The 14,712-nt window shown below is 37.6% G+C and overlaps 1 protein-coding gene and 1 long non-coding RNA gene across 6 annotated transcripts in view; one reads left to right on the top strand and one right to left on the bottom strand.

Annotated features, from left to right (window-relative positions):
• The window catches only part of LOC129532388 (uncharacterized), a 62,878-nt gene extending 55,731 nt beyond the window's left edge, over positions 1-7,147 (bottom strand). The window contains exons 1-2 of the long non-coding RNA XR_008678105.2: positions 6,908-7,147; positions 6,680-6,761 (exon numbers count right to left, since the gene is read on the bottom strand). This is a non-coding gene — a long non-coding RNA (uncharacterized lncRNA). The remainder of the gene's footprint in view (positions 1-6,679; positions 6,762-6,907) is intronic.
• The window catches only part of SLC9C1 (solute carrier family 9 member C1), a 156,224-nt gene extending 147,606 nt beyond the window's left edge, over positions 1-8,618 (top strand). For all 5 annotated transcript variants that reach the window (XM_055381594.2, XM_055381596.2, XM_055381592.2 and 2 more), the window contains one exon: positions 8,235-8,618. In XM_055381594.2, coding sequence (XP_055237569.2) covers positions 8,235-8,244 — 10 coding nt within the window. In that variant the 3' untranslated portion in view covers positions 8,245-8,618. The remainder of the gene's footprint in view (positions 1-8,234) is intronic.
• Positions 8,619-14,712: the final 6,094 nt, after the last annotated feature.

Here is a 14,712-nt window from a genome sequence, read left to right as displayed (position 1 = left end):
AGCAGGGCTCTCTCTACTCCACACTTAGGCAGATCTCCAGGCATTTGGATTACTCACTCACTGGATCAGCAGCCTGACCCACCCCATCCTTTCTGTGCAGAGATCCTGGTGTGTGGGAACTCTTTCTCTGCTTCATGCCCAGGCAGATCACCGGCATTCAGAGTACCCAGTGACCTATTTCAACAGCCTGAGCCACCCCACTCTTCCAGAATCATGAAGCGGTGGGACTCTCTGCTCCATGACCAGGCAGATCTCCAGGCATTCAGATTATGCACTCACTGGATCAGCAGCCTGACCCAACTGCTCCCCCCACTTCCTGTGCAGAGATTTTGGTACAGGGGGACCTTCTCTGCTCCATGCTCACACAGATCTCCAAGCATTCAGAGCACCTGCTTCCTTGGGCCAGCAGCCTGAGTCACCCTACCCCTCCTGTGCAGAGATCTTAGTGCAGGGGGGCCATCTCTGCTCCACACACAAGCAGATCTCAGGCATCTGAAGCACCCACTCTTCTAGATTAGGAGCTTAGGCTGCCCCCATCCCTGTGCAGAGAACTCAGAGCCAAGGTTTCCCAACTCCATGCCCAGGCACACCAGTGAGTACCTGGTGGACACTCACTGGATTCTCTATTGGCACTGGTGCTTGTGCCTGCTATCAAGAGACCTACAGACAGACCTGCCCAGTCAAGACACACCCTTTTTGGCTCCTACTCCCCATCCCCTCAAGGCTGAGCAGGGAGCTCAGACCACTGTGCATATTATGAATTAGGCCATTGCCTAAAACAATAGTTTCTGCCAGTAAACACGGGTCAAGTATATACCTAAACACATTGGCTACAGCCAGCTCTTACTGTAAGTACCATCTACAGGCTTGTACGATGAACTGCACAGCCCAATATAAAACCTGCCAAAAGTTTTATTAAGACATAGAGCTACAGTAGCAAAGCCGAAACAGCATTCTCTATGGTCATACCCCCTAGGGAGTGGGCGAAAAGGGAAGGGAAAAAATAAAATATAAACAAATAATAATATTATTAAAGGGAAAAAAGGAAAATTCTACTCACATGAAAAGAATTACAAAAATTAGAAGTGCCAGTGTCTCCAGATGAGAAGGAACCCATGCAAGAATTCTGGCACCATGAAAAATCTGAATGTAGTAACACCACTAAAGGATTTCATTAGCTCTCCAGCAATGGTCCCTAACCAAAATGTAAACTCAGAGATACAGATAAGGAAGTCAAAGCGTGGACTGTAAGGAAGCTTAATGAGATCCAAGATGAAGTTGGAAATCAACACAAAGAAACCTTAAAACAATCCAGGAAATGAAAGAAGAGATAAACACCTTAAAAAGAAATCAATCAGGGCTTCTGGAATTGGAAAACTCACCTAAAAAAATTGAAAATACAATTGAAAACGTTATCAATAGGCTAAACCAAGGAGAAAAATGAATTTCAGAGCTTGAAGACCACTCTTTTGAACTAACCCTGTCTGCCTCAAATAAAGTTTAAAAGAATTTTAAAAATGAGCAAAGTCTTTGAGAAATATGGGATTATATAAAGAAATCAAACTTATGAATTATTGGCATTCCCTAGAGAAGGAGAAAAGTCAAACAATCTATAGAACATATTTCAGGAAATAATTCAAGAAAACTTCTTTAATCTTGCTAGAGATGTAGACATCCAGATACAAAAACCTAGAGACAATATACAAAATGAACATCCCCAACACATATAGTCACCAGACTGTCCAGGGTCAATGCCAAAGAAAAAATTTTAAAGTCAGCGAAATAGGGTAGATAACATACAATGGGAACTCCATGAGGCTAACAGCAGATTTCTCAGCAGAAACCTTACAAGCCAGGAGAGACTGGGGATCTATATTCATCATTCTGAAAGAAAGAAAATTCCAACCAAGAATTTCATTTCCTGCCAAACTAAGCTTTATAAGCAAAGGAAAATTAACTTTCCAGACAAGAAAGTGCTAAGGGAATTCATTACCATGAGACCATCCTTACAAGAGACTGTTAAGAGAGTTCTAAACAAGGAAAGAAAAGAATGGCAACTGCTACCACAAAAACTCACCCATGTACATACCTTGCAGGCCATATAAAACAAAAACACAACAGAAACTGCACAATACACAGCTAACAACTTCACAATAGGATCAAAATTACATATCAATATGAATCTTGAATGTAAATGGTGTAAACACCCCCACGTAAAAGGCATAGAGGGGCAAGTTGAATTTAAAAAACAAGACCTATCCTTCAAGAAACCCATCTCACACATAATGACACCAGTGAGCTCAAAGTAAAGGGCTGGAGAAAGATCTACCATGCAAATGGAAAACAAAAAAGAGCAGGGGTCACTATTTTTATATCAGATAAAACAGACTTTAAATAGGAAACAGTAAAAAGGACAAAGAAATGCATTATGTAATGATAAAGGGTTCAATGTAAAAAGAAGACTTAATCATCCTAAATTTATATGCACCCAATATTGGAGCACCTAGGTTCATAAAACACATACTTCTAGATGTATGAAAAGGCTTAGATAGTCATATAATACTAGTGAGGGACTTTAACTCCCCACTGACAGTATTAGACAGATTGAGACAGAAAAGTAACAAAGAAATTCTGGACTTTAACTCAACACTTGGACCTAATAGACATCTACAGAATACGCCACCCATCAACCACAATGTATGTTATTCTCATCTGCACACAAAAAATATTCCAAGATTGACCACATGCTCAGCCATAAAGCAAGTCTCAATCAATTCAAAAGAATCAAAATCATACCAACCATATTCTTGGACAACAGTGGAATAAAAATGGAAATGAATACCAAGAAGATCTCTCAAAACCACACAATTACATGGAAATTAAACAATTGACTTCTGAATGATGTTTGAGTAAACAATTAAATCAAGGCAAAAATCAAAAAAAACTTTGAAATAAATGAAAGAGACACAACATACCAAAGTCTCTGGGATACAGCAAAACCAGTGTTAAGCATAAAGTTTATAACACTAAATGCCTACCTCAAAAGTTAGAAAGATCTCAAATTAACAATCTAATTTCACACCTTAGGAACTAGAAAAACAAGAACAAATGAGCTACAAAGCTAGCAGAAGAAAAGAAATAACTAAAATCAGAAAAGAACTGAACAAAATTAAGACATAAAAGTCCACACAAAGAATCAATGGAAATAAAGTCGGTTTTTTGAAAGGATAAACAACATCAGTAGATCACTAGCTAGATTAAAAAAAAAAAGAGAGCTCCAAATACGCACAATCAGAAATGACAAAGGTGACGTTATAACCAATCCCACAGAAATACAAAAGATCCTTGGAGACTGTTATGAACACCTCTACATACACAAACTAGAAAATGTAGAAGAAATGGTGTATCAGTCCGTTTTTGTGCTGCCGATAAAGACATACTTGAGACTGGGCAATTTACGAAAGAAAGAGGTTTAGTGGATTTACAGTTCCACGTGGCTGGGGAGGCCTCACAATCGTGGCAGAAGGTGAAAGACACATCTCATATAGTGGCAGACAAGAGAAGACAGCTTGGGCAGGGAAACTCCCCCTTATATAATCATCAGATCTCGTGAGACTTATTCACTATCATGAGAACAACACAGGAAAGACTTGCCCCCACGATTCAATTATCTGCCTTCGGGTCTCTCCCACAACATGTGGGAATTTAAGATGAGATTTGGGTGGAAACACAGCCAAACCATATCAAATACATAAATTTCTGGGACCACACAATCTCCCAAGATTGAATCAGGAAGAAGTTGAAAAACTGAACAGACCAATATCAGGTTCCAAAATTGAATCCATAAAAAAGAACCTACCAACCAAAAAAAAAAAAAAAAAAAAAAAAAGCCAAGGGCAGGTGGATTCACAGCCAAATTCTACCAGATATACAAAGAAGAGCTAGTACTAATTCTACTGAAACTATTTCAAAAAATCAACGAGAAGGAACTCCTCACTAACTCATTCTACAAAGCCAGCATCACCCTGATATCAAAACCTGGCAAAACACAATGAAAAAAGACAACTACAGGCCAATATTCCCAATCAACATAGATGTGAAAATCCTCAACAAAATTTTAGCAAATTAAATCCAGCAGCACATCAGAAAGTTAATATACCACGATCAAGTAGGCTTTATTTCTGGGATGCAAGACTGGTTCAACATCCAGCAAATCAATAACTGTGGTTCACCACATAAACAGAATAAAAAACAAAACCATATGATCATCTCCATAGACATAGAGAAAGCTTTTGATAAGATCCAACATCCCTTCATGATAAAAAGCCTCAACAGACTAGGCACTGAAGGAACACACCTCAAAATAATAGGAGCCATCAAGCTCCTATTATTTTTGGGACAAGCCCACAGCCAACATCATACTGAATAGGCAAAATCTGGAACCATTCCCTTTGAGAACTGGAACAAGAAAAGGATGTCCACTCCCACTACTCCTATTCAACATAATACTAGAAATGCTAGCCAAAGCAATTAGGCAAAAGAAAGAAATAAAGTCATCCAAAAAAGAAAAAGAAGTCAAACTATCTCTCTTTGCAGACAATATGATTTTATATTTAAAAAACCCTAAGGACTCTACCAAAAGGCTTCTGGAGGTGACAAACAACTTCAGCAGTTTCAGGATGCAGAATCAATGTACAAAAATCAGTAGCATTTCCATACACCAATGTTCAAGCTGAGAGCCAAATCAAGAACACACTCCCATTTACAATATCCACACACACACACACAAACCTTAGGAATATATGCAACCAAGGAGGTAAAAGATTTCTATAAGGAGAATGACAAAATACTGCTGAAAGAAATCACAGATGACATAAACAAATGGAGAAACATTCCATGCTTGTGGATTAGAAGAATCAATATTGTTAAAATGGCCATACTGCCCAAAACAATCTACAGATTCAACACTATTCTTATTGAATTACCAACATAATTTTTCACAGAATTAGAAAAAAAATGGCCGGGTGTGGTGGCTCACACCTGTAATTCCAGCACTTTAGGACGCCGAGGCAGATGAATCACAAGGTCAGGAGTTTGGGACCAGCCTGGCCAACATGGTGAAACCCCGTCTCTACTAAAAATACAAAAAATTAGCTGGGCTTGATGGTGAGTACCTGTAATCCCAGCTACTCAAGAGGCTGAGGCAGGAGAATCGCTTGAACCCAGGAGGCGGAGGTTGCAGTGAGCCAAGATCACACCATTGCACTCCAGCCCGGGCGACAGTGCGAGACTCTGTCTCAAAAAAAAAAAAAAAAAAAAAAAAAAAAAAAGCCAGGGCATCACAATACTATAAGGCATAGTAATCAAAGCAGCATGGTACTGGTACAAAAACAGACACATAGACCAATGGAACAGAATAGAGAACCTATAACTAAAGCCCCACACTTACAACCATCTAATCTTCAACAAAGTTGACAATACAAGCAATGGGGAAAGGACTCCCTATTCAATAACTGGTACTAGAATAACTGGCTAGCCATATACAGAAGAATGAAACTGAAACTATTTCATTCTTTCCCCTACCTTTCACCATATACAAAAATTCACTCAAGATAGATTAAAGATTTAAATGTAAGACCTCAAACCGTAAGAATCCTAGATGAAAACCTAGGAAACACTATTCTCGACACTGGCCTTGGCAAATAATTTATGACTAAGTCTTCAAAAGCAATTGCAACAAAAACAGAAACTGACAAGTAGGACCTAATTAAACTAAAGAGCTTCTGCACAGCAGAAGAAACTATCAATAGAATAAACAGACAACCTACAGTATGGGAGAAAATATTCCCAAACTGTGCATCCAACAAAGGCCTAATTTCCAGAATCCATAAAGAACTTAAACAATTGAACAAGCAAAAAACAACCCCATTAAAAATGCATGAAAGACATAGACAGACACTTCTCAAATGAAGACGTACAAGCAGCCAGCAAACATGAAAAAGTGCTCATCATGACTAATCATTAGAGAAATGCAAATCAAAACCACAATGAGACACTATCTCACACCATTCAGAATGACTCTTATTAAAAAGACAAAAACAACAGATATGATGAAGCTGCAGAGAAAAGGAAACATGTATACACTGTTGGTGGGAATGTAAACTAGTTCAGCCACTATGAACAGTAGTTTGGAGATTTCTCAAAGAACTTAAAACAGAACTACCATTTGATGCAGCAATGGCATTACTGGAGATATATATATATATATATATATATACACACAAATTATTCTACCAAAAAGACACATGCACTTGCATGTTCATCGTAGCACCACTTACAATAAATAGCAAAGACATGGAATCAACCTAGGTGCTCATCAGTGGTGGGTTGAATAAAGAAAATGTGGTACATATATGCCATGAAATACTATACAGCCATAAAAAAGACCCAAATCATGTCCTTTGCAGCAATATGGATGCAGCTGAAACCCATTATCCTAAGCAAATTAACACAGGAAAAGAAAACCAAATATTGCATGTTCTCACCTATAAGTGGGAGCTAAACATTGGGTACTTATGGATATAAAGATGGCAACATTAGACCCTGGGGATTTCTACAGAGGGCAGGGAGGGAGTGGTCAAGGGTTGAAAAACTAACTACTGGGTACTATGCTCAGTACCTGGGTGATGGAATCATTTGAATCCTAAGCCCAGCATCACACAATATACCAGGTAACAAACTTGCACATGTATCCCTGGAATCTAAAATAAAAATTGGAAAGAAAAGGATTTTTTTTATTATTGCCCAAAGAATACTTTCATATATTATCAGAAGATATTCTCTTTTTTGTATATTGAATTTAAGTCAGAATGATTTAGGTAATGTTTAATGCATTAATCTCTTTTACCTCAAAAAAGTAATACTGTCATAGAAAGCAGAAGGAAATACAAGGAGGTGCTGGAGATTGATAATCTTCTTGGCAGGACACCCAAGTCAGCAGTTTCTTATATAATCCTATAATAATAAAAGCAGTTCAAGAATGGTCCAAAAAAAGAATTGATTGCTTACAATAAGATCAATATCTTTACTTTGGACTAATGTGTACAACATGATTAGGAAAACACTGTAATTTCAAGAGGCAAACTTATGAATAAGCAATTCAAGTAAAAGACAATACCTAACAATGGAGAAAATAGTAATCTAAGAAATGCAGAATTTAAAAAAAATTATTAACACTTGCTTTTTTAATTGACAACTTTTTTATTCATTGGTAACATCTATTTCCTTTGAAACAGAAGAGGAAATAGATGAAAACTGAGGGATATTGGTTTTCTCATATTTTGCTGGTAGAAGAGTAAAAACAACTTGTAACAAAGTTATAAGAATGCTCACACACTTTGAATTAGTGATTATGCTTCTAGGGATTAATCCAAAGTAAATTATTCTTACAGTAAACGTGTACAAAACGTCCGAGGCACTACTACTTCTAATGACAAAAGAAAGAGCCCAAGTGTCTAACAACGAGATTGTCTACAGAACATCCATATGAGGAAATATTGTGCAACCCTTAAAAGGGTTGGTTGTGTAGACCAATGTAAAATATGAAGAGGAAGGCAAAATATGCAACATACAATATATATATACATCTTTCAACATGAAAAGGGTCTAGAAAAGATCAATACAAGTTATTTAATTATGGAATTAGAAGGATGAGAGTAGGAGTGGTTTTGATCACTTCTCTTGTTTTATGCGGTTCTATTGATTTTATAATAAAAAGCATGATTATGAAACTATTAAACATTATTGAAATATAAATTCTGTGAAAGTTATTTATTTCTTCTTAACACCCTTTATGTTCAGCAATACTGGTTTGATGAAGGGGGTTTTTATAGTCAGAACTGAAGCTCAATGAGTGGTAATGGATTAAGTCAATGCTTCTCACAATGGACAATCCTCTTCCTGACAATCCATAAACTATGCCTGTTCATTTTAGCACGCTTCAGTGGCTTCTCAGACTCTGACTCCTAGGTTAAATCATTCTGCCACCACTCTATGAGTGACAAGGGATTCACACTCACTTGCTCAATTTCCTTCCTTGGCCTTAACAAAAATGACTAAGTGTGTCTTATGGGAGTCAAATCGACCCTCTCGTACATCCTATTCTGGGTTGTAAGTCAATGTTGAAAGATTCAAAAGCCCTCTATGTTTTTGTTTTTTCTTTCCGCTTCTGTTAGGAAAGAGTAAGACTGTTAAGAAGACCGAAGCATGTATTAATGCTGTGGTTATGAGAGGCCTCCTGCTGCAGAAACACACTTCCCTACATCAAGAAGGAGTAACTTCAAGTTGGATCCTGTGTGGATGATCTTGGTGCTAAGCAGAAAAGAAATTTGGACCTTGAAACCAGCAGTTCAACATATATACTTTCTGCAAAATTTCCTTGATTTAAAATATTTGTTATTTTAAATATACAAAACATTTTAGAAAATCTTAGAGTAAATTTTAGTCTTAAAGCCAGAAAATAAGTTTATAGCCATCTAGATATTTTGCATATTGCTCTTACAGCAATAATGGTTTGGTTCACTTTATGAAAAATAAAATGTATTAAAATATAGTTTAAATGCTGTTCTTGATCCAAGTATTGATTTTTGTCACTCATTGTACTTCACTCGTCTCGGTAGCTCTCAGAGAATTATAATAGTGAGGAATGAAAACTGATTCAGACTGAATCAGGCAACTTAGCCCTAAGTGAAACTTTCAGTAATCACTTTATTCACCATTATACTCACAGCAACAAGCACAATGCCTAGTATGTAATTTTAGATAATAGTCTTAACAGTGAAGAATTAGTGCATGCTTTCTGTATGTTAGGCATACAACACATGCCATACAGTTATGATGAACTCATTTTGTAACAATCATTTAAGGTAAGTACAATTATTCCCAATTTATGAATGAGTAAACTGAAAATCTTACAACTAGGAAGAGGCAGAGCAGAGATTTGAAAACAAGTTATAACACATATCCCCCTAATATGGTAAGCCCTAAATAGATATCTGAAGAATTAATAAAAATTTAGCTTGCAGTGAGCTGAGATAGCACCACTGCAGTCTGGCCTGGGTGAAAGAGCAAGACTCCGTCTCCAAAAAAAAAAAAAAAATATTTAAAGATAAGTCTTCAGAGTCAGACTTCCACCTGGGGATCTAGAAATCTGAATGCTATGCCAAATAACTGGTGGTGGGCACATTTTAGAAGCCAAGTATGGCAACTCCTGTCACAAAAGTGTCCTTGTGGAAAAGACAACTTGGTTTGTTTCGTTGACAAAGTCAAATCAAACTGCTACCACTTCTCTCCAAAACTAACCTTAACCAGTTTTTTCCCAGTGATAATTACCTGACAGCTGTTAAGTGTTTAAGGAACCCCATTAATGAGTACCCCTCCTCTCCTGAGTTCTGAACCAACTGAAAATTATGATAAAGGGTTAAAGCAGATAGAGATTAAAACATTCACAAGCTCACCATTATTACTGATGGAGCTGACATTAGATAAGGTGGTTGCCTTCTTTTCCCTAGAACTGAAAAGATTGACTGCTGTAGGCATTTGTCATTAAGCTTAATGCATAGCTGAGAACAGTAGAAAATGCAAGATTTCTAAGAGTAAATTTACTCCAAAAAGTATCAGGAAGAAGGGGATTAACACAGAATGTCCAGGCTCTACTTCCAAATACATCAACCAAATAAACCACCGCACTTCAGTAGAACAAATGAGAAAATGAAGATGGGCAGCAATATAAAGGCAATGGAGAGTTCAGCCCTTGATCTAGAGCAAGCACCTAGAGAGGGAAGAAGTGTTCTCCACCAACAGTAGCTATTACTTACAGAGAGCCTAATGTGTCTTCTGATATGCTATTCTGAGTGCTTTTCCCTCATTAGCTTATGCAGTCATCATATGAACTTTGGGAGGTACGTACCATCATTAGTCCCATTTTGCCAAGGAAGTAATGGGGCTTAGAGCATGCAAATAAATTGCTCAAAGTCACACAGCTAGGCATGATGACATGGATTTAAATCCTCCAAGCACAATCACTGTAATGCTTTTTAAGTTATTTAGACTTTATCATGGAAATTTAAGCCATTGAAGAAGTATTGCATACACTCCACTATATTAGTTATTGTCAATGTCATGGACTGTTTGTGTACTGGATTGTAAACATCTCCCTGTGGGAAAAGGCCACTACACAAGACACTGGAATATAAAATCCTGGTACCATGCATGATGTATATAACCAGCCTCATCTTCAGGGCATGGTGGGTTGTGTGCCTAGGGCTCTGCTTTTACCTGAAAGAATGTAATGTACAGACTTTGGCTGAGGAAGGTTCTTAGAGCTCACTTTCATTTGGCTCTTCAGAGGAAACCTGTTTATTTGCTTACAATGCCCAGAATATTGTCTGCTTTTAAAATTTTTATATAAAAGGCTTTCCTTGGTCTGTTGACCCTTGAATATTTTTGTAATTTAGCTTTATTCTTTAACTTTTATAGTGCTTAAACCTGGTTTGTACTTTTTCTGCAGATATTTGACTTATCTTCCATATTCTATATTAGTTTTACTAATGAAAAACAGGAAACTTTGCAAATGAAGAAACATTCTTCCCAAGGGTCATTTATTCTCAGAGAAGTGCTGTGCCACCCTCCTGGTGGTTACAGCTAGGAGAGCATTCCCAGTGAACTGAAAAAGTTCCCATTCTGTTTCTAGGCAATCATCTCTGGATTACCATGGCTCCTGCAAAGCCAATGGAGCTATGTGCTGAAATCTCTTCACCACAAAGCAAAAGTCCAACCCCAACGTTCACCTATAGAGTTACTGAAACTCTGTTATCTCCTCTTTAAAACAAAATACTTTTTTATATGGAATAGCAGCAATTAATAGTTACAGTTTTCAAACACACAACTATCTGACATTAGCTAGGACCACTAATCAGCTCATATTCTGTATCACAAAGTATATAGGTAGAAAGTTCTATTCAGGAAGATTCCTCAGTACTCGCTCACCATGCAGCCTTTTCCCTCTTTTAAAGGGAAGCAGAATAGGGAAGTCTTAACTATTTGACTCCTGGTTCTGTAAGAAATCTTAAATAAACCACTTCTTTTCCCATAATAAAATGCCCCAAAATAATTTTCTTTCTGTATAAATAGTTCTCCTAATTCCCTTCCCTCATTTCACCATTGCCAGAAAGTGACTGGGCTTGGGCTAGGGCTAGGGCTAGAATTATCCCATCTAGGCCTTTGAAACTGCAGGAGTATCTAGAATCACTCTTATCACTCACTCTTACCCTAAAGGTCTCTAACGTGCCTTGTGCTGAGGCCAGCCCAGATTGTGAAAACTGCATAAGAACTGGGAAGCCTTGACACACTACATGCAAATATACTGCTCCTTATTGACACATTGGAGTGATGTAGACCAGGTTTCAAAGTCAAGCTAAGACATCTTTCTATGAGTATTTATTAAATAGGACAACAAATAGATATATCCACACCCCGTCTGAACTTATATCTTAGCTCTGTCACTTCCTATTGGGATATCCTTGAGCCAGTCACTTGAGCCTGGTGTTCTCACCTACAACAAAGAGAAAATGGTATTTATTCCACAGAATTCTTACATGAAGAAATTAGAAATTGTATCTAAAGCATTTAACAGAATTACTGGATTATTAGAAAGCTCTCAACAAATACTTATTGTAATTACACTTTTCTATGATCTTCAAAGGATATAGCAAAACAGTCATTGGTCATTAATTCTTTACAGCAATGCCAAAGGATAGGAAAGTAAATTTAAAGATCTCAACCCAAATGTTCTCTGATTTTCCTATCATCTGCTTACAAATATCCAGGCTTTTATTTCCAATTCAACACATACGGTTTCTTACATGTGTTAGAAATGTGGTTTCTTACATGTGTTAGAAATGTAGTTTCTTACACGTGTTAGGCACTGGAGTTAAACACCGAGAAGAATAGAGTGAATCTATGATTCAAAGATTTGTTATCTGGGCTTCTTTGTGTGGGGGTGTGTTGCTCTACTCATTTATGGAGAGGAGATATATTATTTATAGTCCAGAGTCAGTTTTACAGCAGTAAATCTGTCTATTATAAATATCCTGCTCTTTCATGCTACTTTACACAAGTGATTGATAGCTAACACTTCCACAGCTCAGCTTCTCCATCTAGCAGCCTGAGTAAAACAGAAGCTTGAAAGCAATTCCTAACCTTCCCCTAAATTACAATGGGCAGATTGATTTCCAACTCACCCTACCATGGCTCTCTGGACTCAAAGACTCTTTTAGACAATAGTGGAACTAATTAAGCCACACATGGAGCAGCATCCAGGCTGTGTCTGCTCAGGCTGCCCCAACTAGGGTCTAGGATCTGTTCATTCATACTGGTGGGAAGTCAACAATAGCCCTACTCATTGGCTAAGCACCCTGTCCATGTGGTCTCTCTTTCACAATGCTAAGACATTCTGGTCCCCTGCTGCTAGCCTCTAGGTAGTGCAAAATGTGCTGAGGCCACTGAGGAGGGGGCACTTTTAGGTTAGATTGATTGTTTTTCTTTTTTTCTGAAGGTAATAGGGAAGAGAGAGGTTAGTTATAATAATATACCAAGATTCCTTCCGACTCCCACACATACATACCTCTTTTTCTCGTACACAAAATGGCAGACCACTGGTTGTCATCCCAGATTTTCCATACACAAGGAAGAAGCATTCGATAATTTGGAACACATACTCTATTTTTTATTGTAATTATCCAGCCTGGGAAAGGAAATGGTTTTGAAAGAGGAGAATAGGAGAAACAGACAAGGGTACCCCCAGGTTTCTTAGATCTATATGCTGTGGAAACCTGATTTTCAATATAAGCTTTGTTAAGAATATTCTTTTTTACTTCAATGCTTCATTTAATTTATTGATGGGAGGGTTTTCCTGAATTTCAAATATTTACAGAATAAGAAAATTTACCACCCTAACATCTTTCCTAGAGTCAATTACATGAGGGACTCATGAAAAAAATTAATGGAGCTACTATTGGGGAAATAGAATTAAAAGCAAAATCTCCTGCTATTTCAGAAAACCTCGCCACAAAAATAGAAGAGAAAGAAAACACTTTTATTTCTGAATATTCAACCAGAATGTAATGCACACCACAGGCAATCCCCTAAAGAGATTACTAAAACAGAAAGAAATCTTCCCCTTTTATATGCCAAGAAGATACCTCCACTGCACACATTTTCTCAAGACAAACAATGACTAGTATTCACATAAGAGGACTTGACAGCACCATTTGTCACATAGCGTTTATCTGAAATTATTTTTGTAATATATTTGCTAATTGCCCTTAAAAACTAATTTCTCATTTCTTTTTGATTGGAGGTAGATTTGCAATTTGGAGTCAGGTGTCAAATGAAGTTAGACTCCAGAAAATTGTATTCTGGAATACTTGAGCATGGAGACTGCACATGGACATTAGGGTGTGTGCTCTGAGATAAACGAAAGCTACAGTGAGAGAACATAACCAATCCCAAAGATAATTTCAAAGAACAATGACAGCAAAGGTTAGGTGGGAGTAGTATTTGACAATGCTTATTTGATATTGTCTCTCAGAGCTGCAAACTAGATTATACAAGTCATTAGCGTCAGATAGCTTTAAAGTTGTGACCTTCCTTTACATGAATTTTCTAGCCAGTTTCCTTTCCTTTGCAAGAGGTAACAAAACATGAAACCCTAGAATGTGTGAGTTCAGACATTAGGTATGCATAAGCAGGCTCTCTGTCCAGGGCTGCTTTCTGTCTTGCAGGGGCTAGTGAATCTTGCATGTTTTTATTTTATTCTCACATTTGTGTTTTTTTAGAAAAGTGAATGATCAATAATGGCTTATCTTTTATAATAAAATCTTCCATTTTTAATAAGGTGCTCCCGGAAATCCCTCACAGAGCCAAAAGGAAGTTTGGAGAGCACCTATAAGGATAAGAATGATGTGGGATGAATCTGGGGTTGCACAGCTAGTACCCTAGTTTCTCTGAAATTGTTTCTTCTAAGCCCACTCCCCATTCTTCTCCTGCCTGTTTTAGATATGACCTTTACATTACTCAAGGACAAGCAATAAAATATTTTGCACTTTGTTTTATTTCTTTCAAGGAACTTCACAAGAGCGGTCCTGTATCTGCTTTTCTTACCATTGAACCTACAGTGCCCAGCACATAGTAGGCACTCGACACATACTTGTTAAAGGAATGAACAAACAGATGAGTGACCAAACTGGAAACAACCATCAAATACAAGAATAATACAAAAATCCATGATTCCTGTCCCGAGATTTCTTTCTTTTTTAACCTGTTTTCTGTTGAGATTCATTTATGTGCAGTGAAGTGCACCCTTATTAGTATACAGTTCTGTGAATTATGAGAAATGCATACAGTCATGTGGGCACTAACACAATCAAGATAAAGAACAACAACAAAAAATTTCCTCCTGTGCTTTGAAAGTCAACACCTCCCCCATCTTTTGCTCCTGGCAACACTAATATGTTTTCTGTTCCTGTGGTTTCACCTTTTTTTTTTTTTTTTTTTTTTGAGACGGAGTCTCGTTCTGTCGCCCAGGCTGGAGTGCAGTGGCGCGATCTCGGCTCACTGCAAGCTCCGCCTCCTGGGTTCACGCCATTCTCCTGC

Source organism: Gorilla gorilla, chromosome 2 (assembly GCF_029281585.2).
Source record: "Gorilla gorilla gorilla isolate KB3781 chromosome 2, NHGRI_mGorGor1-v2.1_pri, whole genome shotgun sequence".
Taxonomy (NCBI): domain Eukaryota; kingdom Metazoa; phylum Chordata; class Mammalia; order Primates; family Hominidae; genus Gorilla; species Gorilla gorilla.
Note: the sequence above shows the minus strand (reverse complement) of the source record. Positions and strands in the feature narration are given on the sequence as shown.